Source organism: Schistocerca piceifrons, chromosome 10 (genome assembly GCF_021461385.2).
Source record: "Schistocerca piceifrons isolate TAMUIC-IGC-003096 chromosome 10, iqSchPice1.1, whole genome shotgun sequence".
Classification (NCBI taxonomy): domain Eukaryota; kingdom Metazoa; phylum Arthropoda; class Insecta; order Orthoptera; family Acrididae; genus Schistocerca; species Schistocerca piceifrons.
In genome coordinates, this window is record NC_060147.1 from 122559111 (window position 1) to 122586420 (window position 27310).

The following is a 27310-nucleotide window of genomic DNA, read 5'->3' on the forward strand; positions in this document are numbered from 1 at the left end:
CCGTAGGGGACCGCATCGCCACTTCCCAGCAAATTAGGGACACTGTTGCTCCTGGGGTATCGGCGAGGACCATTCGCAACCGTCTCCATGAAGCTGGGCTATGGTCCCGCACACCATTAGGCCGTCTTCTGCTCACGCCCCAACATCGTGCAGCCCGCCTCCAGTGGTGTCGCGACAGGCGTGAATGGAGGGACGAATGGAGACGTGTCGTCTTCAGCGATGAGAGTCGCTTCTGCCTTGGTGCCAATGATGGTCGTATGCGTGTTTGGCGCCGTGCAGGTGAGCGCCACAATCAGGACTGCATACGACCGAGGCACACAGGGCCAACACCCGGCATCATGGTGTGGGGAACGATCTCCTACACTGGCTGTACACCACTGGTGATCGTCGAGGGGACACTGAATAGTGCACGGTACATCCAAACCCATCGTTCTACCATTCCTAGACCGGCAAGGGAACTTGCTGTTCCAACAGGACAATGCACGTCCGCATGTATCCCGTGCCACCCAACGTGCTCTAGAAGGTGTAAGTCAACTACCCTGGCCAGCAAGATCTCCGGATCTGTCCCCCATTGAGCATGTTTGGGACTGGATGAAGCGTCGTCTCACGCGGTCAGCACGTCCAGCACGAACGCTGGTCCAACTGAGGCGCCAGGTGGAAATGGCATGGCAAGCCGTTCCACAGGACTACATCCAGCATCTCTACGATCGTCTCCATGGGAGAATAGCAGCCTGCATTGCTGCGAAAGGTGGATATACACTGTACTAGTGCCGACATTGTGCATGCTCTGTTGCCTGTGTCTATGTGCCTGTGGTTCTGTCAGTGTGATCATGTGATGTATCTGACCCCAGGAATGTGTCAATAAAGTTTCCCCTTCCTGGGACAATGAATTCACTGTGTTCTTATTTCAATTTCCAGGAGTGTATTTTTAGTGCCCCATTCTCTGAGTGAACTGGGGAGGAAATGGAGGGAGTAATTCATTTTCTGTACTTTGAAGTGGCGCAGCATGTCATTCTCAATGGAAAGAAGTCTTCTGAAGTAAGAGTGATTACAGGTGTGCCACAGGGGAGTGTCGTAGGACCGTTGCTATTCACAATATACATAAATGACCTTGTGGATGACATCGGAAGTTCACTGAGGCTTTTTGCGGATGATGCTGTGGTATATCGAGGGGTTGTACCAATGGAAAATTGTACTGAAATGCAGGAGGATCTGCAGCAAATTGACGCATGATGCAGGGAATGGCAATTGAATCTCAATGTAGACAAGTGTAATGTGCTGCGAATACATAGAAAGAAAGATCCTTTATCATTTAGCTACAATATAGCAGGTCACCAACTGGAAGCAGTTAATTCCATAAATTATCTGGGAGTAGGCATTAGGAGTGATTTAAAATGGAATGAGCATATAAAGTTGATCGTCGGTAAAGCAGATGCCAGACTGAGATTCATTGAAAGAATCCTAAGGAAATGCAATCCGAAAACAAAGGAAGTAGGTTACAGTACGGTTGTTTGCCCAGTGCTTGAATACTGCTCAGCAGTGTGGGATCCGTACCAGATGGGGTTGATAGAAGAGAGAGAGAAGATCCAACGGAGAGCAGCGCAGGATCATTTAGTAATCGCGAAAGCGTTACGGAGATGATAGATAAACTCCAGTGGAAGACTGTGCGGGAGAGATGCTCAGTAGCTCGGTACGGGCTTTTGTTGAAGTTTCGAGAACATACCTTCACCGAGGACTCAAGCAGTATATTGCTCCCTCCTATGTATATCTCTCTGAGAGACCATGAGGATAAAATCAGAGAGATTAGAGCCCACACAGAGGCATACCGACAATCCTTCTTTCCGCGAACAATAAGAGACTGGAATAGAAGGGAGAACCGATAGAGGTACTCAAAGTACCCTCCGCCACACACCGTCAGGTGGCTTGCGGAGTATGGATGTAGATGTAGATGTAGACTAAATCTGTGGAAATTATTTGCAGAATGCAGCTGTCTTAGACAGTGAAAAACTTAGGAGTACGTAATTTTTAAAAAGCAAGCACATTTGTGTGCGGCGTAGGGCGTTCAGTTCAGAAACAATAGAGACAGGGAATGCTGACTGAAATCCCATGATGATCATAGTATCAGAATTGAAGATACTGCACGAGAGTGGAACATAAGCTGTGGCACAGCTTTTGTAATTGTCCACAAATCATTGAACTATTGAATTTGTGCTCATAGGCTACCATGTCAACCGACAGACTAACACAGACTGGAATATTTGGAAATTTGGAAATCACATTTAAGGAATTTTGAACAGGAAAGAGAAGACTTTCTTAGTGAATACAGGGTGTATATGCTCTGGGACAACTGGGAAATGCTAGAAAAACCTGGGAATTTTTTCATCTGGGAAAAACCACAGAAATTTTTTAGACTTCTGGGAATTTATCATTGTTTTAATTTTGAGTTGAATATTGTAATTTTGACTGGTAATAATTTTACTATAGCCTGTTACTGCAGAATAATACTGCAGCAATAAATCATAATTGAGAGAAAAACACCAATATAAAACTTAGGTCGCAAAGAAAATGTGCCATTTACAGCAGTGAGACACAGTGCATACACAAGCAGCCAGTGACAGAAAAATGTCGCAAAGGCTTTAGAATTAAGACTAAGCAATACTGTGTAACAACAAACTGATGTTGATGAGTGTGGCATCACAACTGTTTGAATTAGGTTCATTTGAGCAGTTGCCAGTGGGCTCATGTATGCACGGAGCTGAAGCCGCATGTGAGTATCACTTTCTCCTGCTTCTCACTACTAGGCAGTGTGGCTGTTAGATGTATATGGAGTAGGTGCAAGCAACTAGATGCTACCTGGAAAAATTTTTCTGGTGCACCCATGCTGTCAGATTTGTGCATTCGCAGAGCAGACAGGTTGCAGTGGGAGTAGTCTCCACATGACCCTCGTTTATGTTTCATGATTTTGATGTTCTCTCTTTGTTTACAACTGTCACGTTAAATGAAAAGAAGATGGTTTTCTGTGACTGGGAGCTATCAAATAAATTAAAATACACTCACATAATTAAGGAAGACTAAAATATGTTAGTAGTTTGTTTTCTGATGATATTTTATTTCCTTGCTATTGGCAATCGAGCATTAATCACTTTGCAGAACAATAAAGCTATTTTTGTTGGTTTACTAAAGAAATTTGGCTTTTGTTGATCTTTTCTGCATAGGCAGTCAATTTATTTGAAACAAAGTGTTTCATTCCACACAATTAGCTGGTGTCAGCTGTTTGTGAATTTCAAGTGCACCATTTCAGCTTGTGGCGTGGATATGCTGTCATTTGCTGGTGAGATAACATAATGTGATGTGAGCTATGATTGTCAAAAGTGCTGTGTTTGGTGGAGTTTCATAATATGAAAATACGCAGCATATGTGATGCTGTGCATCGAAGATCATTCCAAAGCACATTATCTTTTTGCTGAGTTTTGTTTCCTGAAGTGCCAGGAAATTCTATGCCTGTGTATAAAATCTTTACCAGTCAAAAGATTGATAAGTTTTACAGTTCCTATGAAAATTATACTGCCATTCTACACGAAGAAAGTGTATTTTCACCCGGAAAAAATCCAGGGAATTTTTTTCCTTGTCTGTGTATACACCCTGATATAGTAACTGTTCAGACGTGGGTCCATTACTGTAAACCAGTGCCAGAGCATCATATGGAAATGCTAGTCTTTGCTTACAGGAAAATAATAATTAATAATAATAATAATAATTCCCGTGGAGGCCCGGGAAAAGAATAGGCCTCCGGTATGTTCTGCCAGTCGTAAGAGGCGACGAAAAGAACAAACCACTAATAGGGCTAACTCCCCTTTTAGTGTGATTAGTTGGTTCAGGCCAGAACTAAAGAAGCCTCGGACAAGCGCCGTCATGGTCGGGGACAACGCTTGAACCCTATGCCCGCCCACAATGGTAACGACACTGCAAGCCAACTGGAAAATGATTTAAATCCAAATAGAGGTGTTTTGCAGGATATGCTTCCTGCAACCACCCTAGAAGGAAAACAAAGACAGAGGATGAGATGGTCAGATGAAGTTAATCGACACCTCATGTTCTGTTATTACCAAGCAACAAACCTAGGAACCAACACAACTGGATACAGATCACAAGTATACACAACATTTATTACCAGATACCCGGAATTAAAATTTTTAACAGAACAACGACTAGCTGATCAGATCCGTGTAATAATAAAAAATAACAGGATACCCCAGTCAGAATTAGAAAACATCAAACAACAAGTACAACAAATACTGGAACAAAATAATGTGCAATCAGAAGAAGAAGAAAATACAGTAATGGACTCAAACATCCCAGAGCAAACAAACAAAGACCAACACGCATCAATTAAACAATCAGAGGAAAACGAAATCTCAAGACAGCCACCAGAACAAGCACAAATAGAACACGAAGAGACACACGTGTTAGATATAGAAGAGAAATTTCAGCTGACATATATAGAATACAAAGACACAAATACAGACATCAGACCATTCTTGCACAGACCGCCAAATAACCCACAAGTCGAAACAACAATAAAAACTATCAACACAATCATACACAACAAAATAAACGAAAATACAACTAAGGAAGAGTTACAACTACTGGTTTATATAGGAGCACTCACTACACTAAATATACACACTAGGCAGAGATCAGAACAAACCAACACACAGAAGAAACCCACAAAACCAGCATGGCAACACATGCTACAGATAAGAATAGAAAAACTGAGAAAAGACATCGGACAGCTAACACAATTTATAAGAAATAAAATATCAGACAAAAAACGAAAAAGGTTAGGTAAAATCGCACAACAAGAAGCAATAGAGCAATTAGATGAAAAGAAGCAGAAATTACAAGCATTGGCCAAACGACTTAGAAGATACAAAAAAAGTGAAAATAGAAGGAAACAAAACCAAACATTCAACACAAACCAAAAGAGATTTTACCAAACAATAGATAACACACACATAAAAAAAGACAATCCACCAAACATAACAGACATGGAACACTTCTGGAGCAACATATGGTCAAACCCGGTACAACATAACAGGCATGCACGGTGGATACAAGCAGAAACAGACACATACAAGATGATACCACAAATGCCTGAAGTGATAATTTTGCAACATGAAGTCACCCGAGCAATTAATTCTACACACAATTGGAAAGCCCCTGGAAATGATAAAATAGCAAATTACTGGCTAAAGAAGCTCACCTCAACACATTCACATCTAACTAAATTATTTAACAGTTACATTGCAGACCCATACAGATTCCCTGATACACTTGCACATGGAATAACCTATCTGAAACCTAAAGATCAAGCAGACACAGCAAACCCAGCTAAATATCGCCCCATAACATGCCTACCAACAATCTACAAAATATTAACTTCAGTCATTACACAGAAATTAATGGCACATACAACACAGAACAAAATTATAAATGAAGAACAAAAAGCCTGCTGCAAAGGAGCACGAGGATGTAAAGAGCAACTGATAATAGATACAGAGGTGACATATCAAGCTAAAACTAAACAAAGGTCGCTACACTACGCATACATTGATTACCAAAAAGCCTTTGATAGTGTACCCCACTCATGGTTACTACAGATATTGGAAATATGCAAAGTAGATCCTAAATTGATACAGTTTCTAAACATAGTAATGAAAAACTGGAAAACCACACTTAATATCCAAACAAATTCAGATAACATCACATCACAGCCAATACAGATTAAGCGTGGAATATACCAAGGAGACTCATTAAGTCCTTTCTGGTTCTGTCTTGCTCTGAACCCACTATCCAACATGCTAAATAATACAAATTATGGATATAATATTACTGGAACATACCCACACAAAATCACACATTTGCTATACATGGATGATCTAAAACTACTGGCAGCAACCAATCAACAACTCAACCAATTACTAAAGATAACAGAAGTATTCAGCAATGATATAAATATGGCTTTTGGAACAGACAAATGTAAGAAAAATAGCATAGTCAAGGGAAAACACACTAAACAAGAAGATTACATATTGGATAACCACAGCGACTGCATAGAAGCGATGGAAAAAACAGATGCCTATAAATATCTAGGATACAGACAAAAAATAGGAACAGATAATACAAATATTAAAGAAGAACTAAAAGAAAAATATAGACAAAGGCTAACAAAAATACTGAAAACAGAATTGACAGCAATAAACAAGACAAAAGCTATAAATACTTATGCTATACCAATATTGACCTACTCATTTGGAGTAGTGAAATGGAGTAAACTCAATACACTTACACGTTCACAATGCCACAAATATAGAATACATCACATACATTCAGCAACAGAAAGATTCACATTAAGCAGAAAGGAAGGAGGAAGGGGATTCATCGACATAAAAAACCTACATTATGGACACGTAGACAATTTAAGAAAATTCTTTCTAGAACGAGCAGAAACTAGCAAAATACACAAGGCAATCACTCATATAAATACATCGGCTACACCACTGCAATTTCATAACCACTTCTACAACCCTTTAGATCACATAACATCAACAGATACGAAGAAAGTAAATTGGAAAAAGAAAACACTTCATGGCAAGCACCCGTATCATCTAACACAGCCACACATCGATCAAGACGCATCCAACACATGGCTAAGAAAAGGCAATATATACAGTGAGACAGAAGGATTCATGATTGCAATACAGGATCAAACAATAAACACCAGATATTACAGCAAGCATATTATTAAAGATCCGAATACCACAACGGATAAATGCAGACTTTGTAAACAACAAATAGAAACAGTAGATCACGTCACAAGCGGATGTACAATACTAGCAAATACAGAATACCCCAGAAGACATGACAATGTCGCAAAAATAATACATCAACAGCTTGCCTTACAACATAAACTTTTAAAACAACACGTTCCTACATACAAGTATACACCACAAAATGTACTGAAGAATGATGAATACAAATTATACTGGAACAGAACCATTATAACAGATAAAACAACGCCACATAACAAACCTGACATCATACTCACCAATAAAAAGAAGAAATTAACACAACTAATCGAAATATCCATACCCAATACAACAAATATACAAAAGAAAACAGGAGAAAAAATTGAAAAATACATCCAACTGGCTGAGGAAGTCAAAGACATGTGGCATCAGGATAAAGTTGACATCATACCAATTATACTATCAACTACAGGAGTCATACCACACAATATCCACCAGTACATCAACGCAATACAGCTACACCCAAACATATATATACAACTACAGAAATCCGTAATTATTGATACATGTTCAATTACCCGAAAGTTCTTAAATGCAATATAACACATACCGTACAGTTAAAAGAAAGTGACGCTTGATCAAGGTCCGCGTCACTCCATTTTTAACCGGACCTAACGTCTGAGAAAGTGAAGGAAAAATAATAATAATAAATTTCAAAAGCCATGCTTCCCCAGAGAAACTGATGATAACATTGTTTTGAGGTAAGAAAGGCCCACTAGTGAGTCGGTACACTTGTAAAGGTCAAATAGTGTGAGTAGCAACAGCTGATGTGGAAGTTTGAACCCAAAATAAAAACATAGAGGAAAGGGTAGCTTTCAAATGGTGCATTTTTGCTTCAGTATAGTAGCTACCCTCATACAGCTGGGAAAACAGTCTGGCTCATTCAGAATCTGGGTTCTAAGCAGCTGGAACACTCATCATTTTTGGTCCAATGAAGGAGCATCTGTGTGAATCAAAGCTATTCGTCAGATGATGAGGGGGGTCTAGGATGTTCAAGAATAGATGTACCCAAGTTCAAGACTAAAGTAAGAATCTTATCAAGATACAGATCAAGTGCACAGAGAATGATGGAGGCTGTGTAGAGAAATATTTCTTGCAGTGCTGTTTTCAGAATAAAACATTTTAAAATAATTGTCCTTAGTTTTAAACTTGTCATCATATAATACTGGAGTAAGAAATTACTTGGACTATCACTGGGACATAGCTTGGCATAGAAATGAGGCAACTAAAATTACAGGGAGCAGAATTGGTCATCAGCACTTACCCTGACAGTGCACAATTGAAAGTATGTGATACAGAAAGGTGTTAAATGTTCAGCCATAAAAATCTTTGACCATTAACTCAGTGAAGTGAAGAACCTAAATTACAATAGAATTAACTGGAAACACAGTCATCGTACGATGCAGCAAGAGACCATTATAATCAAACATGCAAACAACAAAACTTATTCACTTAAGTGGTGGCTATTATTTATGACATGTCTTTTTTGTTGTTTTCCTTTTTAAAAATTATATGCTTTTTTTTGTGTGTAAATAAATAAAAATTTGATATACGATGAGACTGTGCTCTTGAAATTCACACATGTCTGTTGAACAATGGAAAATCCAGGGTGGAATGTAACAATACCAGAGAAGGAAAGTTACTACTCGCCATATAGCGAAGATGCTGAGTCGCGATAGGCACAATAAACAATAAAAAGATTCACACACTCATAGCTTTCGGCTATGAAGCCTTGTCAGCAGTAGACACACATATATATATACACACACACACACACACACACACACACACACACACACACACACACACACACGTGTGCGCGCACACACACACACACACACACACACACACACACTTACGCAAACGCAACTTGCACACACGTCTGCAGTCTCAGAGAGCTGAAACTACACTGTGAGCAGCAACTCCAGGGCATGATGGGAGTGGCGACTGGGTGGGGGTAAGGATGAGCCTGAGGTGGGGAGGGGGTGGGATAGTATGGTGGGAGTGAAATGTTGCAGTTTAGACGGAGGGCAGGTGAGAAGGTGTGGAGGGGGGAGGTGGTAAGCAGCAGAAAGGAGAGAAATAAAAATAAAAATAAATTAGAAGATGGGGTGTGGCGGTGAAATGACGGCTGTGTAGTGCTGGAATGGGAACAGGGAGGGGGCTGGCTGGGGTGAGGACAGTGACTAACGAAGGTTGAGGCCAGGAGGGTTATGGGAACGTAGGATATATTGCAGGGAAAGTTCCCACCTGCGCCATTCATAAAAGCTGGTGTTGGTGGGAGGGATCCGTATGGCTCAGGCTGTGTAGCAGTCATTGAAATGAGGGGTATCATGTTTGGCAGTGTGTTCAGCAACAGGGTGGTCCACTTGTTTTTTGGCCACAGTTTGTTGGTGGCCAGACTGGAGTAGGTGGTGGTAGGAGGATGTGTGGGACAGGTCTTGCACCTAGGTCTATTACATGGGTATGAGCCATGCGGTAAGGGATTGGGAGCAGGGGTTGTGTAAGGATGGACCCCCACCCAGTCACCACTCCCGTTATGCACTGGTGCTGCTGCTTGCAGTGTAGTTTCAGCTCCCTGAGACTGCAGATGTGTGTGCAAGTTGCGTTTGCATGAGTGTGCGTGTGTGTGTGTGTGTGTGTGTGTGTGCATGCATGTCTACTGCTGACAAAGGCTTAACAGCCAAAAGCTGCGTGTGTGAATCTTTTTATTGTGACTATCGCGACTCAGCATCTCCGCTATATGGTGAGTAGCAACTTTGTTTCTCTGGTATTGACACATGTCTGTTGTTCAGCCCTGCAGTAGTCCAACGTACAATATGTGAATTTGGGTTGTGAAGCTAGTACATTATCAAGGAATAGGCAGTAACAATTTCAATGGACAGCTATGTTACTTACATTTTGGAATTAGCGAGTAATAAGCAGTGTCTTATGTGGAAAAAGGTCTAAAGCTGTACTAATGTAATTTGTCTGATGTATCTATAAAATTTATTGTATAATATAATTGGGTAGTTAAAAAATCTGCTCACCAAGTGGTGACAGGCGTAAACATATACTAAGCTAAAAAAAAAGTGTAAGATTTGGAGCCAGCGGCTCCTCCTCCTGGTGGAAGGGTTGAAGGGGAAAGGGGAGGAATCAAGAAAAGGACTGGTGAGGTTTAGGAAAAGGGGAAAGTCCGACGTGGCATAACACTACAGCATTACAAAAAAATGTTTGTCTATGAGAATAGCAAATTATTGTGGGAAAAGCAGGCACTACACACAGATGAGTCACTTACTATTAGTTAACATATGACATAAAAACACGGTGCTTTCAATTGGTGAAAGTGGAATTGGGATTTAGTGGCCTGAAATGAGAATGGAAGATACAGGCAATATGCGATAACATTGTCCATTTCTGGTGAAACTGCTGATTTCGAAGGTCAGTCACAAAATTTTGTAGTGGGACGGTTTAAGGTTCTACTGTGCCTGGCTCACGTACAGTTTTTCCTTCACCTAGCTGCTATTATGTCACTCTGTTTGCACAGTCAAACTTCAGCCTCGGACATAGTGTTTTAATTTATTACTCCTTTACTAACAACTGTATTCATAACACGGTTTGCAGGCTGTATCCACATATACCACTTAATGCACCTGCAAAATTATATCATTGTACAAAACACAGTTCAGGAGATATGGCATCGTGAACATTCAGACCTGTGAAAAACTTGCCTTTGCTGGAAATATTCAATTTGTATTCATCCAGTGTTTCACAGTGAGAGTGCTTTGCAATTTCGAACAAACTTTAAGTGTAATTTCAAATCTTACCTAAACTTTTTCTCCCTTGCATGCTTAAAAGCAAATATTTAACACATTAACTCATTTTAGAAAGTAATGAGATGTTTGAGGATGTTTTATACATGGGAATTTGATTCTTTAAAGAATCAGAGGTTTACTGGTAGTGTTTCTGTTTGATGAGTGGGTAGTATTCACAAGGGTAATATTTCTTTGGAACTGTGCTTAATAGACCTGTTGTAATACCACTATGCATACACACTGAGGAAGTCACACTTGGACTTACATTAATTTCAGTTGGGAACTGTTGTTATTTGTTTTTGTAGACTGATAGACTATTTAACCTGTTGTTACATTATTCTAATTTTGTGTTCAGTAAATGCTTATTGGCCTAATGTGACGGTTACAATAAAAGGAACTTGCTGTTATCTGAAGAACATCTTTCTTATGGCAATCAGTGAGTGTCTATTGATTGATGAGGAGTTTGGTTTATAAGTTTCCATGTTTGCAGTTGAGTCACAATTTTGTGTTTACACGATATTTTGACAACTTTCCTATCATTTCGGTAATGTGTTGCTCACTGTGTGCGCTCCGATCACACTGACCGGGACACAATGTGCGCTTCTATTGCATTTGTTTCTCATCTCTGTTCGACAGATATTAAAAACCAACGGAAAGGCTATATCAAAACAAAAAGTTATAGATAAGGAGAATGCTTTATGATGATACTCGGTATGTGTTTATCTGCCTCCTGTCTGTGAGTAGCGAGAAGGTGTTGAGAATTTCTCCAATATGGTTTAAGCAAACTGAGTGCCAGAGTATACAGTTTGGTTAAGTAAGCACGTAATTGATCCTGCACAAAAACTAGCAGTAAGAATAACATGTGGTGTTCATTTGCAGTCATCTTGTAGGTATGGTTTCTTGTAGAGGAGTTGCATATTACAACTGAACATTCACAATTTATATATGCACTAATGAAATTTGTCATTATTAATTTCTCACAATTTGAGAAGGATAGTGATGCCTGAACCCACAACACTAGAAGAAAAATGACTTTCATTGCCTATTAGTAAAACTGTCAGTGGTTCAGAAAGGAGTTGAGTATGCACCAGCAAAAATTTTTAATCATTGGCCAGTAATATGAAATGTCAGAGAGGCTGCAAAACAAGTTTTAAATACAGGGTAAACATACAGTGATATAAAATGCAATAACTTGAGAAGTAATTGAGATATACATTGATAGTATGTTTCTAAAAGTATGGTAACTCAAAATGTTTTTTTACATACCTAATACACGCCGAAATGGGCACCATTAGTGGCACAACAGACAGCTGTATGTATTTCACTTTTCTTAAAGTGTTTTGCAGAATTGCAGGCATAACATTTACAATAGCTGCACAAATGAGATGGCGGAAATTTGGTAGATCACAAACTGGTATCCGATGCACTTGGTTCTTGATAAACCCGTACAGAAAAAAATAAAAGTGTAATGTCTGAGCTTCTCGCGGGCCAAGCAATCGACAGACTGCCTCTCCAAATCCAGTGATCTGGAAACTTGTCATCCAAGAAATTCTTCACAGCGTTCGCAAAATGTCATGATGCGCCATCTTGTTGAAAGATCACATCATGAGGAAATTGTGGCACAGCATACAGCTCCAATATGTCTACATATGTTATTAAATTAACTGCATGCTCTGTGAAGAAGAATGGGCCTATAACCCTGTTCCTCAAGAATCCACCCCACACGTTCACTTTTTTCAGGTTCACTGTGTGTGTGTGTGTGTGTGTGTGTGTGTGTGTAGGGGGGGGGGGGAGGATTTCAATTCTACATATGCAGCAATTCTGTCTGTTTATCATGCTGGAAGTGTGAAATTTAGCCTCATCTGAGAAGCAGATAAAATAGAGGAATGCTTCGTTTTCATCCTTTTTTGTCTGAATTGTCTTTGAGAGTGCCTTCCATCATGGCCTGTCCCCAGGCTGGCTTTTGTGATCAAACTGTGGTTTGTACAGCCGTAGGCGCAACCTTTTATGGACTGTATCGTGTACTGTTGAATGAGGAACCGTAACTGTCCATTTGCCTGTTCTATAGACTTATGGGGGCTCTGCTGGAAGGACAACAATAGCCACTGGAACTGCACACTTGTTGTGGTGACCTATGGCCTGACATCAAAATCAAATTCCCATTTTCCCTAAGCCATTTGTCCGATTTCATGATTGTTATGTAACTGGAAACATCGTTAGTTGGTCACAGTCCATACTCGTGCTGAAAACAACGTACCAGTGCAACAGACTTTGGCTCCACAAAAGAAAACATGCACAACATGTTACGCTGTGGAGTCCACATGGCTACTGACGTGCATCTATGTGTACAAAGCAGTTATGCATGTGTGTATGTACTACCAACTGCTACAAGAAAACACAGAAAATATTTTGTGGTGCCATACTTTTACAAGCAAACTGACAATAAATATCTCAATTCCATCTCAAGCTATCACAATTTATGTTATATGTTTAACTTGGACATCCAATATAATCTAAAACTATTTCTTTTGCGTAACTCCTTGTATTCAATAGGTGAATTTTTATTTAAAAACTGGTAACCTATAAAAAAAAGAAAACGTACGTTTGTGTAGTTGTGAGACTAGCACTGAAAAAATAATGTGTTCATAAATATTATACATACTCTGCAAACTGATTTGTTGTGCATAATTTTGGTAAAGAAATCATTAAGATGATTTGGAGAACATGTAATTAACTAATCAACCTGTTTTCTCACCCTCGTTGCAGGCCCTGACAGGCGATGACCGGCTGGAGGCTCGTGACGAGCTGTTCGCCACACTGGATGTGACGGTGCATGCTGGGTTCTTACCGTGCCGTCTCCAGGTCTGTCAGCTGCTTACCTCCTGTGTTGGGGAATCTGTCAGTTTCAACTGTGTTTCACAGCTGTTACCTCTCAGTCTAAAATTTGTTACGTGTGGGGTTCAGTCCTTGTCCAGTCTCGAATTTGTTCTGTCCCTTGTTGCTTCTTCACCTCTGGCAATAATCTGTGTATGAGAAAAATGCAGTGTTGCACCAGTCCAGGCAATATTAATAGTATAATCAGGCTTTTTGCAGATGATGCAGTTATCTATAATGAAGTACTATCTGAAAGAAGATGCATAAATGTACAGTCAGATCTCTATAAGATTTCAACATGGTGCAGAGATTGGCAACTTCCTCTAAATGGTCAGAAATGTAAAATTTTGCACTTTACAAAAAAAAAAAAAAAAAAAAAACTTACAGTGTGTCCAGAAAAGAACTCCCTGATTTCAAAATTAAATATCTCGAAAACAAAGATCGATAGAGGAATGCAGTAAACGGTATGTTTATTGTGAAAGCTGTAAGAAGTTTATACAGCCGTTTGAAATAATAGTTATAAAAGCTGGTAACAGATGGCACTGTAATCGCCATACGTAACGCCTAGTATAAAAAGCCCAGAGCGATCAGTTCTACTATTGAAACGTGAAAGGAGTGTAGCGTACCAAGGAAGAGATTAAAACCATGTACTCCATTGAACAATGCGTTTTTCTGGTGCTAGAGTACCACAGGTTAGAAGAGAATCCTACGGCAACAAGGCGAAGTTTTCAAGCACGATTTAATGTTCGAAAAGGACCCAAACAGGCATCGTAACTGATGATCTAGTGGGGCATGTTGGCCGCAAGCAAACCGCAGTTACGCCTGAAAATATTGCCACAGTTTCTGGAATTATTCAGCGAAATCCAATGTTATCCGTCCGTAGTATTGCATCTGAGACTGGTTTGAAGCATTCCAGCACACAGAAAATACTGAGAAAGAGCCTACACATGTTTCCATTCAAAATTCAAACGCACCAGGCCATACCCGTACGATCTGTGCAACAAAGGGTTGCTTTGCTAATCAGTTGCTCACAATGATTCATAGTGAAGGATTTGATGTTGGCTGTATCTGGTTTACAGATGAAGCACACTTCCACCTGAATGGATATGTGAATAAGCAGAACTGGCGATTTTCTTGTTCCGAAAAGCCATATTGGTGTGAAGCAAAACCCCTGTATTCTCCTAAAGTTACTGTGTGAGCTGCAGTATGCAGCAGAGGCATTATTGGCCCTTTTTCCATTCGAGAAACGGTCACTGGTGCACATTACGTTGCAATTTTGGAACAATTTGTTGCCACACAGCTAGCGTTGGAGGATCGACCAGGTACTGAATGGTTTATGCAAGATGGAGCCTGATCACATCGGACTGAACAAGTGTTTCGCTTTCTTGAGGAATACTTCGGGAATCGAGTCATTGCTTTGGAATATCCCAAATTTACTGGTGCAGGCATGGATTGGCCTCCATATTCGCCAGATTTGACTCCCTGTGACTTTTTTTTGTGGGGCACAGTGAAAGACACGGTCTACCCGAAGCATCCCACCATGCTGGACGAGCTTGAATCGGCAATCTCTGTGGCATGTGAATCCATTTCGGTTGAGACACTACGAAATGTGATGGCGAATTTCATTCTTTGTTTGCGCCACCTCTGTAGTGCCAATGGTGAACATTTTGAAAACATTGTGATGTGATTGTTTGCAAAGATTGTTTTCATACGATTATTTCACTTATGTATGATGATATGAGCTGTACAGCGTACAGCTCCATCTGTTAGCAGCTTTTGTAACTATTACTTCAAACTGCTCTATAAACTTCTTACAGCTTTCACAATAAACATACCGTTTACTGCATTCCTCTGTCGATCTTTGTTTTCGAGGTATTTAATTTTGAAATCAGGGAGCCCTTTTCTGGACACCCTGTAGTATACTATAAATATTATATCAATGAGTTACTGTTGGAATCGACCAACTCGTACAAATACCTGAGTGTAACATTTTAAAGGGATATGAAATGGAATGATCACATAGGTTTAGGAATGGGTAAAGCAGATGGTAGACTTGGGTTTATTGGTAGAATGTTGGGGTAGTGCAATCAGTCTACAGAAGAGATTGCTTACAAATCACTTGTTGGAACGGTTCTAGAATATTGCTCAAGTTTGTGCAATCTATACCACATAGGACTAACGGAGAAGGGTAGCATGAATGATAAGGTCTGTTTAATCCATGGGGGAGTGCCACAGAGATACTGAAGAAAATGAACTAGCAGAATCATGAAGACAGGTGTAAACTATCCCGAGATAGTCTATTAACAATGTTTCAAGAACAAGCTTTAAATGATTACTCTAGGCGTATACTCCAACCGCCAATGTATCACTCACATAGGGATCGTGAGGATAAGATTAGAATAATTGAATGCACAGAGGCACTCAATCGTTCTTCCTGTGCTCCATATGTGAATGGGACAGAAAAGAAACCATAATAACTGCTACAGTGGAATGTACCCTCTACTATGCTCGTTATGGTGGTTTGTATAGTATAGATGTAGATGTTTTGGAGTCCAGATTAAATATTAGGTCACCCAGGGGAAGTCTGTTCAGGTGCCAGAGTAAAGTGAGTGTGGCACCTCCAGTATGACCTGGTGAAGCATTGCAGTGTTCAGACAAGTCTTTTGGTTTAGGGGTGCTTATATTGCCAGAGTATGTATTCAGAATGATTTTTTTCACTCTGCAGTGGAGTGCACAGTGATATGAAACTTCGTGGCAGATTAAAGTGTACGCTGGACTGAGATTCGAACTCAGGACTATTGCCTTTAGCAGGCAAGTGCTCTACCGACTGAGCTACCCGAGCACGACTCACAACCCATCCTCTCTGCTTTACTTCCACCAGTACCTCACCTCATACCTTCTGAACTTGACGGAAGCTCTCCTGCGAAACTTTCAGGACTAGCACTCCTGGAAGAGATGATATTGTGGAGACGTGGCTTAGCCACAGCTTGGGGTATGTTTCTAGAGTGAATTTTTCATTCTATAGTGAAGTGTGAGCTGATAAGAATCTCTGTGTGCCGGACAGACTCATGAACTTGGGACCTTTGCCTTTGCTGAGGAAAGTGCTGTACCAACTGAGCTATCTAAGCACAATCCACAATCGGTCCTCACAGTTTTACTACCACCAGTACCTCATCTCCTTCCTTCTGAGTTAACAGAAGTGTGAAAGGCAAATTTCCTGAGTTTGAGTCTCAGTCTGGTACACAGTTGTGATCTGTCAGGAAGTTTCATATAAGTGCTCACTCTGCTGCAGAGTGAAAATTTCATGGTGGAAGCTTCCCCAGGCTGTGGATAAGCTATGTCTCTGCAGTATCCTTTATTGCAGGATTGCTAGCAACAGAAGAATTTTTGTGATGTTTGGAAGGTACAAGATTAGGTGCTGGCAAAAGCAAAGCTGTGACGATCGGTCGTGGAGCGTGCTGGTATAGCTCAGTTGGTAGAGCACTTGTGCAGTCATTTTAGAAGCTGTGGCCCTTCCCTAACTTCTGCTTTTGCAAAGTGGTCTCTGAGCCAAAACTATTGCCCACCCCTGGCCTAGAGACAAAAAGTTGATCACGGGGAAATGCTTGCAAATTGTCTGGGTTGACACAGCAGTTATAGTTGCCTCCAAACACAGTCTACAGTTGTATTGCATCCTGAAACTGTGTGGTAGACTTTAAACTGTGTGGCAGAACAGGACTCATGCCCTGGGACTTTTGCCTTTTGCGGGAAAGTGCTCTATTGACTAAGCTTCCCAAGCACAACTCATGATCCGTCCTCAGGGGGAGGACAAACACTTCTGTGAAGGCAAAGGTCCCAGGTTCAATCCCCTGTCTGGTAGACAGTTTTAATCTGCCAGGAAGTTTCAAACCACTGCACACTCTGTTGAAGTGTGCAAATTTGTTCTAGATGTTACACTTTCTTCAGGGTAGCTATGTGTCATAATTTGTACACAACAATCATCAACTGGTGTTTTTACTATGAAGCAAAGTTAAATGTTTTGTGTCCCGAGACAACATTTGAATTTTTTAATGATGCCGCAATGGTGTGTCCTGATTAAGTGATGACATTTTGTGCGGACAATCCTTATTGCCACAAACTTTTTGACTTGTAGACCATGAGCAAAATTCTTGCTTTGGGCAGACCACTGCCTTTCATAAATTGGGTCTTCACGAATTCATCAATTTCAAAAGTGATTTTGAGGCTAAGTGCTACTTACTATGATAGGTTTAACTATAGAAGTGTAGAATAAAGAAAAATAATAAAAAATGTTGAGTTTCACACATTTATGAAATGACACAAAATGCAAATCTAGTAAAATTAATGCATAAATGCCTTTAGTGGAAGAGATGAGTCAGGAGCTTTATTAGCAAATTTTCAATTTTTATCTTCAGTTTAGTTTGGTTTAACCCAAAATCTCCTACGTCAGTGAGTCCCAATTTGTTTGTTTATATTTTGCTGTTTAAGGAGATAGGCATGTGCACTGAAACCCCTTTCTGTAAGGTTTGAAAGTGGAAAAGCTATCAGACTTTCTCATGATAGTCTACAATACAGGATAAGTAACAGCTATGTCTCTCTGAACCCAGAATATTTAGTCATGTATTTTCATAGTAAAAATATCCTCAAGCTTAGTTTCAAAACTTGTGTGAAGGAGAATTAAATGTTGAGCGTAGGTCAATATGACATCACTCAGGCAGTATGTCTGTTACAGACTGGGAAACTGAAAAAAAATTTATGCCAACCAACGTTTTGCTTCTTCATTGGTATAATCCTGGCGAGAAAAGGTGAAAGATGGATTTTGTTTTTCTTAAATTTAGATTGTTAACTTATAACTGCAAGTTAACCTCATTAAATTTGGTAAACAGGTGTGTTAAATAAACAGTGTCTGGTTTCTACATCATTAAATTTTCTTTTAACATTGGATCTTTAACATCCTGAAATTCTAAAACAGTCACAAAATTATGGTAAACCCAAGTCTTTTGACATCCAGCCTACATCGGTGAGGAGGAGTAACCAATCAAACTCTTAGTTGTTTTCTTTGTGTAACTGTGCAAATAAAGCAGAGTTAATCATGTTGCTTTGGATTTTGTTTACTGTGTTAATGACATATCTATCACTCAAATTTTTAACAAATAAATATTATTCATCGATGATGCAGTGTATTGCAAACACCCAAGGTACACGGTTTTAAATCCCCTATAATTCCACGATAGCACCCAAATATGGCAGGTGCTCCAGTTGCTGTTGCTGATAGTCTATATTGGTACAATGATTTTTCAATGTCAGATCATACATCTGATCTGTATGAACCTTGATATGTATAATTAGAAAATCAGGAGCAGAGAAATTATTTCCATTTGGACTCTGCGTGCTTGTTTCTGGTACAAAGTGGATTTCTTCATTGCAATGCTAAAATTTTTCTAACAAGACATGAGATAGTATTTGGAATTCACAAGAAATTTTAAAGCTACATTAAAACATGGCTTATTAGCCACTTTCGCAAATTTTTGGAAAGAATGATGTTCTCTCTGTGTAAAAGAAACCTTCGTCCAGTTTCAGCAATTTGTTGGTCGTCTTCAAAAACTGAAAGGTTCAGAGAGGATATGGTGAACAGAGTGCACACAGAATGCGTTGTTGTAGTACGTTTATCCAAAACCAGTCACAGTTAAAATCATCCTCACTCCTACAAATTACATGAATGCAAGACTGCAGGGTTTCCAGTTATGTATCACATTTTTGTCTAAATCTCACCAAAAAAGTGTTGTCTAGCAATTAGAGATTTTATGAAAAGAAGACACAGATTGTATAGCATAGCTTAATAGTTTCTTCATCCTGTTTCATCTTTTTATCTCCACAGGTACAGGACAAGTCAAGTGATATCATAACATTACTGCCTGTAATTACATGAAATTTGCTTTATATTCTGAATCTGATAATCGGGAGCGTTAAATGTTTTTTGAAATTATTTATTGGAACTGTCTTTGGGGGTAACATTATAAGAAAACTGGGGCCTATTTTTATTTTTGTTTTAATCTCACTTCTTTTGTGAAAATCAACAGTGATAATTATACTATTAATTATCATTTACTTTAAAACGGCAGAATAGCTCCAACCCAAAGTTAGCTTGGAAACAGCTGGTTTGGTATTTTATTGAGCAGTAAAAGAAATGAAGTTTACTTTCATAATAATTGCATTCAGAAAAATTATTGGACTTGGAGGAAAATAAATGACTGCAGGTTCTAATGAATGTAATATGCAAATAGTAGTTACACAAAATGGCTTTTGAAGAAATCGTAAACAAAACAAAAAGCTTCCATATTTAATTTCCTTACTTTCCATGAATGAAATCTATTTTCTCTTTTTATCCAAACTGAAAGAGGATCTTCGAATAACATGGTCATAATAAGGAATTTACTTTCTATGCTTTAATGAACATGTAATCTACACATATAAATAAAACTCACTGTTATTAGTACAGCTCAGCAACAAAGACCTAATTCCATCAAAGATCTGATAACAAGAGTGCAAAGGAAAAAAGAATGAGAGGGCAGATAAAGAATGAGAGGACTTTTCACATTTATACATGTCCTTTTATAATTTTCTAAAAGTGTTATCTTAACGTAATTTTTATCTCAGTACTATTTACAAAGTTTATGTATCACTGCATTACATAGATGTTTAAATAAAAAAATAAATATTGTTTCAGATAAGCATACCAGGCATTGTCATTTAATAATTGTTTCTCTTGGTATTGGGAAAAGTTCATTAAAGTCTGGCTGTGATGCTACAGTATGATGTGATAAGCACAAGCAAATTTCCTGACAACTTGTGGACACACTTTTACAGTAGTGAATAGTGAGAGTCAGACATCTTTACAAATATTATACAATATAGTATGTTAACAGTTTTAGTACTAACAGTAAATTTTGTTAATTGCATAGGCACAAAAATGTTTCCACTTCTCAGTTTACACACCACAGGACAAACAATGTACTTTGGCTAACAACAAAACAAATGAAACTTTTGGACAGAGTCCTGGTCCAGCGCACAGTTTTAATCTGTAAAGAAGCTTCATGTTGGCTCACTCTCCACTGCAGAGTGAAAATTCATTCTGAAATAAAACAAATATTTACAATGTATCTAAAGTATCAGCATCAAGTTCACCAACACACAATACCTTGTCATTAAAAAATTCACCTACAATGTGGTGATACTTGTTTGGAAGCCACAGTTTGAGTTATGAGAGGTGTTTGGAAATGATTTACAATTGCACTGTTTTATGAATCTGTGGGACGATGAACTGATTGTAGCAGGCTGTGCAGATGCTATGTGACAATTGTGAACACTGTGTATAATGGAAGGACAGCACTTGTTTGCTGTTAAGAAGGGAAAGCTGAGGACAAGATGGAAGGCAACTACCATGGGACAGAGACAGACTGCATGAGTTTTGTGAAAGGAAGGATTCAAAACAACAGATATTCCTAAAAGTTTAACTTTGATGTCTGTTCAAGAATCTCCTGTTTATGGGACAGAGCTTTGCCATCAACAGTGGAATGATAAATAAAGTTGACGTCACTGGGCTTCATTGTTGTGCCTCACTCACTATAATGTATCATTTAAAAATACAACACCTGCTGGAATTCGTCCTAAAAGATGCTGAAAATCCCAAATGAGAAACAAAACCAAATAAGACTATTTCAACTTTTACTTTTATAGAATATAAAATTTTCTGTGCCCTGCACATAAATGTTCCATGCCTAAGAATCGTTGTGGAGATAATGCATTACTGTATATTACATTGTAGAGACTTAGACTTTAAAAAGACATGTTCTTAGATGAAGTCTTAAGAGTTCTATATTAGAGTATTTGAGCTGTTTTTGTGAGCATTAGTGTAGTTGCTACACCAAAAGTCATTTCTGAATGATCAACAAAAGTTATTGTATGATGGAAATGGTATAGGAGACTGTAATATATTGCATCTATACTTATAGCAAGAATATGGTGGAAAATGAAACAAAGTTAGTTTTGCTCCTTCTCATTAACCAGTGCTTAGAATGAAAGTTCAGTATTTCAAATTCTAGGCTACACAGTCAAGGAAGAAGAGATACAACATTGTGGCTATAAAAGGATGTCGGTCGAATTTTCTTTGTGCGTGAAAGTAAAATCACTATGTAAGACCTTGATATGAGAATACAAGAAACTTTATGCCTTTTTAATGGAATACATGGGTACCAAAATTGACTCAAGAATCCTAACTTTTTTAAGTTTGTCACATCATTATCTTTTTTAAGTTAGTCACATCATTATCTATACAGAATAATTATAGTATACCATTATATTCATCTGATCTTATTCTATTTGATTATGCTTTATTCAGTAACATGAACGGTGCAATGTGGGGTAAAAGATTGGGCAACAGCAAAGAATTTTAGGCAGCTTTCGACTAGTGAGTGCATAGTATCCCAAAACAATGATTCCGTGGTGCTGTAATGAAGTTTGTAGGTAGGTGGTGGTAGTATATTCATATCTGTGGGGAATATATTGAGAGATTCAATGTATGATGACTCATGTTCATTGATAAATAAGATAAAAAGTGCTATAATGCTATTATAATCATTTCCAAACGCCCCTCGTGTTTTGAAGTGAAGTGTGTAATGTTTTATATTGTCTCAGTGGCCAGATAATGTGTGAAGCTTTATTAGAGCTTGATGTGGTAAATTCTTCTTTGTTTATGTGTATGAATATTCTGTATACAGTTGCAGTTTTTATTTTTGGTATTGTATGTATGAACATCCTGGTCAAACTGGAGTCCATACTCTGTAATTTTCATGAAAAAGATATGATATTTAACACATAGGCAAGTCAATGTAATGCGGTGAGGTGGTGGTGGTGGTTAAATAGTGGCCTGCTTGAGATTTTACGAGTTATGTTTCCAGTGATTCTAATCTTTTTTTGAGTTATAATGCACTTACAACTTGCAGGAGGGTTTTCACAAAAAATAATTCTGTATCTGTGTAAGATGTAGCAACCATAATTTGTCAGTCTAGATCACAAAAATTTTTGTGAAGAGTAGAATCCAAAAATATTCATGGTCTAGATCGAACACTGTAATAAAATAGAGAATTGCTGATGTACAGTAAATTCATTAGCTTGCAAAGACAAAATGTCCTTCAGAATTAGTCCCCCCCCCCCGCCCCCCCTGGACCCCCCCCCCCCCCCCTCTACTTGCATCCCTGCCCCTTAAGTTTCTGACACTACTTCCTGACTCGGAATCCTCTTTCCTTTGTCACTCTAATATTTCCATATTTGATTTTCCTTGAAATGTTGAGTTTTGAGGGAATGTTGTGAAGCACATGTCGCATGACTTGTTGCAGGTGCTGTACGTTGATACAGTAGGCTTCATTTCGGACATCCCGACACAGCTGCTGGAGTCGTTCCGAGCGACACTGGAGGATGCGATGTTGGCAGATGTCGTCGTCCACGTCAGAGATGTCAGCCATCCGGACTCGGAAGCACAGGCTGTCAATGTGGACCAGACACTAAAGTCGTTTGATCTCAGTCCAGAGCTGCTCGAAAATGTCATAGTAGTGGGGAATAAGATTGACTTGGTAAGCAAATCCTCTGTCTGCTGCTGTGGTTAAGTTGTATGAATACTTACCAAGCTCCTTCTGTGAGACATCATTAATTTGTGTTATTTCCTGACATTAGGATCAAAGTAGACTAACCACTTTGCTTTATAGTAAAGCATTCAGAGAAACGCAACATTGATATGCAGTATTGAATTCTCTGGCAATGCATTGTGGAGTAGCTAAATTGTAGCTGTAAAGGGGATATGTGACAGATCTCTAAATTTACTTCATCTTGTTAGTTCTTTCTCAATTTTTTAAAATTACAGTTTCATTGATCATTATTTTAAAAAAATGCAGCTAATTTAAAAAAATTTAATTTTGCCTTTTTTATCAATGCAATGTAAAATGCTCCCCTCTTTACTTTTGCTGATATTTCGACATAATTTTCTTAAGCAGTATTATATTCTGCTCAACAGAGATAACTATCTGAACATTCCCTTTTCTGCAAACATTTGTTAATGAAACCAAAAAGTTAATGAAATGTGGTTTTAAGAATCAAAGAACAACAGCTCAGCACATGGAGGAGGCACTGAATTTCAGACACACAAAATGAAAAGAACACTAGAAAAATTTAAGCTTTCAGACAAAGCCGTTTATCAGAAATAGAACTCGCACACACATTTGCACGATGATGGCAGAACAACCCACCATCCGCCTCCCACCCCCCCCCCCCCCCCCCCCACACACACACACACCACACATACACACTCACACTCACACACAGCTACTGTCTCCGACCAACAAGGGCCGTAGTGGCCGGGGCTGTTGTTGTTGGTGTGTGAATTTGTGAGAGTCCTGTTTCTTGTGGAAACTCAGTGCAAAAGCTTAAATATTTCTATATTCTTTCCATTGTGCCTATCTGTGAGTCAATGTCTTCTTTATGTGCCGAGTCCCAATCTGTCCTTTCCATAACGTTGTTGTTCCACTCTAGATTTTCCATTGTTTGAAACATCAGTAGCTGTGTGACAGTGCAGTCACATGGTGTCATGGTGTGGGGGAGGATAGCTGGTTGCTAGGTGCAGTGGGAGATGGGGGGGGGGATGTATGGAGGAGACGGTAGTTTTAGTATTCAGGAATGATGAGAGATTTCTTGACATGGTGTTTACAGTTATATTCTGTGCTGACCGTCCTTTGGTGGTATAGTCTGATTAAAATGACTTCAGTTAGTTGCCTCTACAGTGTTGCCACAGTCGCTGCCACTCAGTTAAAGGTGACATGCACACACACCGGGTCACTCTTCATGTGATGTGGAGCAGTGTTGGAAATGGCTGTTGTCTGATATGGCGGGAACGCAAGATGCTCTGTCCACATCTAATTTCATATGAACAGTGAACTGTGGCAGGCCATACATTGTGTAGCCCTGAATTTACACTATGGTCCTAACTTAACCACAACCTTATGATGTACAGTGTATCCGAGAAAACAGCGGTCAGCAGCTTCTAAAAGAACTATTAATCACACTCACTTTGTTCGTGGCAATTACAGTTGAACTCTACGAGCAAATTCAAGACACAAAAATTTCAGTTACAGCACTAAAAGCAAACTGCGACTTATCCTTTTTTCATTAGTTGTCTGATCTAGCTTCACAGTGACTATGCGAGCTGACACGATACGAATCGATGGGCAGTCTTCGTTGGCACTTGGTCACAGGTTATAGATGAAACAAGAAGAAAAAAAGAGAGCAAATAAAAAAGTCATTATGATGATGAAAATGAAATAACAAAAGGTTAAAAATAAAAAAAATGAATACATTTAAACTAGTCAGTTGAAGATGACGAGATCAGCAATTTCGATGAAGATAGATAAATAAAAAAATTATATCGCTTGACAAGACTCATACCCACAACTTTTTACATGTCAGGTATCTACCTTACCTAATGTGCAGCATCACTTCCTATTACGGTGTATACTACCAGTCATAACGATGATTTGTTTCCTTCAAAAAGCTCAGGCTGGTTCAATTTCTTATGAAGCTTATCTACTGTAGGCTAACCTCTGTGTTGGTGGTAACTGAAAATGTGAAGCTGAACCACATTTTGTACTAAGGGATCCAGTAGTGTTTGGCTAGTACTGTGTATGATACCTGTATATTTAGTTGCCATCATTATGTGTGTGTTATTTTTGGTGTGAGTAGCGTGTCTGCTGAAACTTGAAATAAGACCCAGACCTAGGATTCAGGACTCGAAACACATTAAGGAAGGAAGCCAGATGAGGAATTAGAAATGAACTGACAATTTGCTATGGCACTATGGTAACAGTGAACAGTTTGGGCGTGAATTGTGTGCTGTGATGGGAGGAAGGCATGTCCGACATGTTATGTGTCAGTTGTCAAATAATTTTAATCAAACCATAGTTATTGGTGTTCTTCACATGGATTTTGGTGGCTCTGTGCTTTTTTGATTTGGTGAGGTGTTTTCCTCCCTTTTTAAATTGCTTGTGTCCTACCAGGATTTTCCACTGCCATTTCAGTATCTTACCAATATACGATTAGTTACCCGGTTCGTCCTGTCACCAGTTGCCCGCAGAAGTGGCCAGTGCGCACCAGAGTGACTGGTTGCCAGTTTCCGCCACACGCAGTATCGGGCTGGACGCCCTCCGCGAGAAGATAGAGGGAGCGGTTCTGCGCGCGACGGGCAGGACGTCGATGGCCGTCCGCGTGCCCTCAGGAGGGGAGGAGTCTCGCTGGCTGTACAAGGAGGCAGCCGTCGTCGGTGTGAGTGTCGACCCGCAGGACGAGCAGTACGTCTACGTCAAGGTCGTCATCTCCGACAAGCAGCTCGGCCAGTTCAAGCGGAGGTTCCTGCGCGGGAGGTCGTAGTGCTTCGAGCGACCGGTGTGTGAGAGACTGCTGTGCTGCAGGTACCAAAATGTGACACCTGACATTTGCCGTAGTATCTTTTGTATTTATTATAAATGTACTATATGGTGGGTTGTTTTTTTGAAATTGTACCCGTCACGTGCAATGTTGCAAAATAGATAAGTAGCTGTTACTAAGTTAAAATTGTTGCATGTATTGTACACTTTGAAAAGTTATATTTTGTACTGGGTGCGAAAATGATTTGGATTGTTTCTGTCGTGACACTAATATTTGTCAAACATTGCTTGAATTGTATTAAGGTATGTTTATAACAAGCTTTACTCTTACAATAGGCAACTTGGCAACGAGTTCAGAGCACGTAGTTTGACACTGGTAACACACAAATGTGACAATTGCGATGAGAATTACTTTTTGAGTGTGTCATTTTGACTATGAAGCTGACGTTTTTGGCAGTCTTCCATACTCTTGTCGTGCTCTTTCGTATTTTTGTTGAGATGCAATTTGTAGCATTTGTTATGTGGTTAGTATCACGTTCAGTTTCCTGATTTTGCACTGAAACACCATGTTGCAATGATTGTAACTGTTGTAGTGTAACTTCAGTAAATGTTGCTGTTGTAGACACACTAGGTTTGTTTGCAGGTACTTTTGAATATTTGAAATACCTTCAGGTATGCCACACTATTAATGTTGTTGAATTATCAATCTTCAGTTGCTAGTAATGATGTATTGATGTTGAGAATACATCTCTGTGTGACTTGAATAAATGCAATTTGTATTTGGCAAAAAGTGTTGGAGATTCAGAAAATACTTTTTGTCCCCAAAGTGCACATTAATGTTTTGCGCCACGTGTGACACAGCAGTGTACCCCTTTTTTCTCACCACATTGAACCAGTGGTCTCGAGCATCAGTGCATGTTGCATTAAGGGCTTTGCTTCACTTTGATTTCTTTTAGACACCCAAATGACTGCTCTCTGTCCTTCCCCCCGACTCTAAATTTCAGTTTCCATAGTTTGTGTAAACACTATTCAGAATTGTTTCAGATTTAACCTGTTAGGACCCACAAAAATTAATATTTATTACACCCTTGTTAGTAGAGTATTGTGTACAGTCACCTATGATTAGAGCACGAATGAAAAAAATGACATTTTCTTTCAACTGACACAAGCTTAGCTGCAAATTGTTTTATTTGTCTTGGGTTGATGACATTGATTCAGAATAAGCTCGTTTGAGCAGAACTGCCATATTCAAGTGTTTGTCTAGGTGGAACGACATCCATAATGCATCTTGAGCAAGTTATCTGTCTGGTGA

The 27310-nt window shown here is 39.3% G+C and overlaps 1 protein-coding gene across 1 annotated transcript in view; it reads left to right on the forward strand.

The window, feature by feature from the left end:
* LOC124718833 (putative GTP-binding protein 6) overlaps positions 1-26856 on the forward strand; it is a 41973-nt gene extending 15117 nt beyond the window's left edge. The window contains exons 4-6 of the mRNA XM_047244456.1: positions 13430-13525; positions 22930-23163; positions 25700-26856. Of these exons, the coding sequence (XP_047100412.1) occupies positions 13430-13525; positions 22930-23163; positions 25700-26002 (633 nt within the window). The 3' untranslated portion in view covers positions 26003-26856. The remainder of the gene's footprint in view (positions 1-13429; positions 13526-22929; positions 23164-25699) is intronic.
* The last annotated feature ends 454 nt before the right edge of the window (positions 26857-27310 follow it).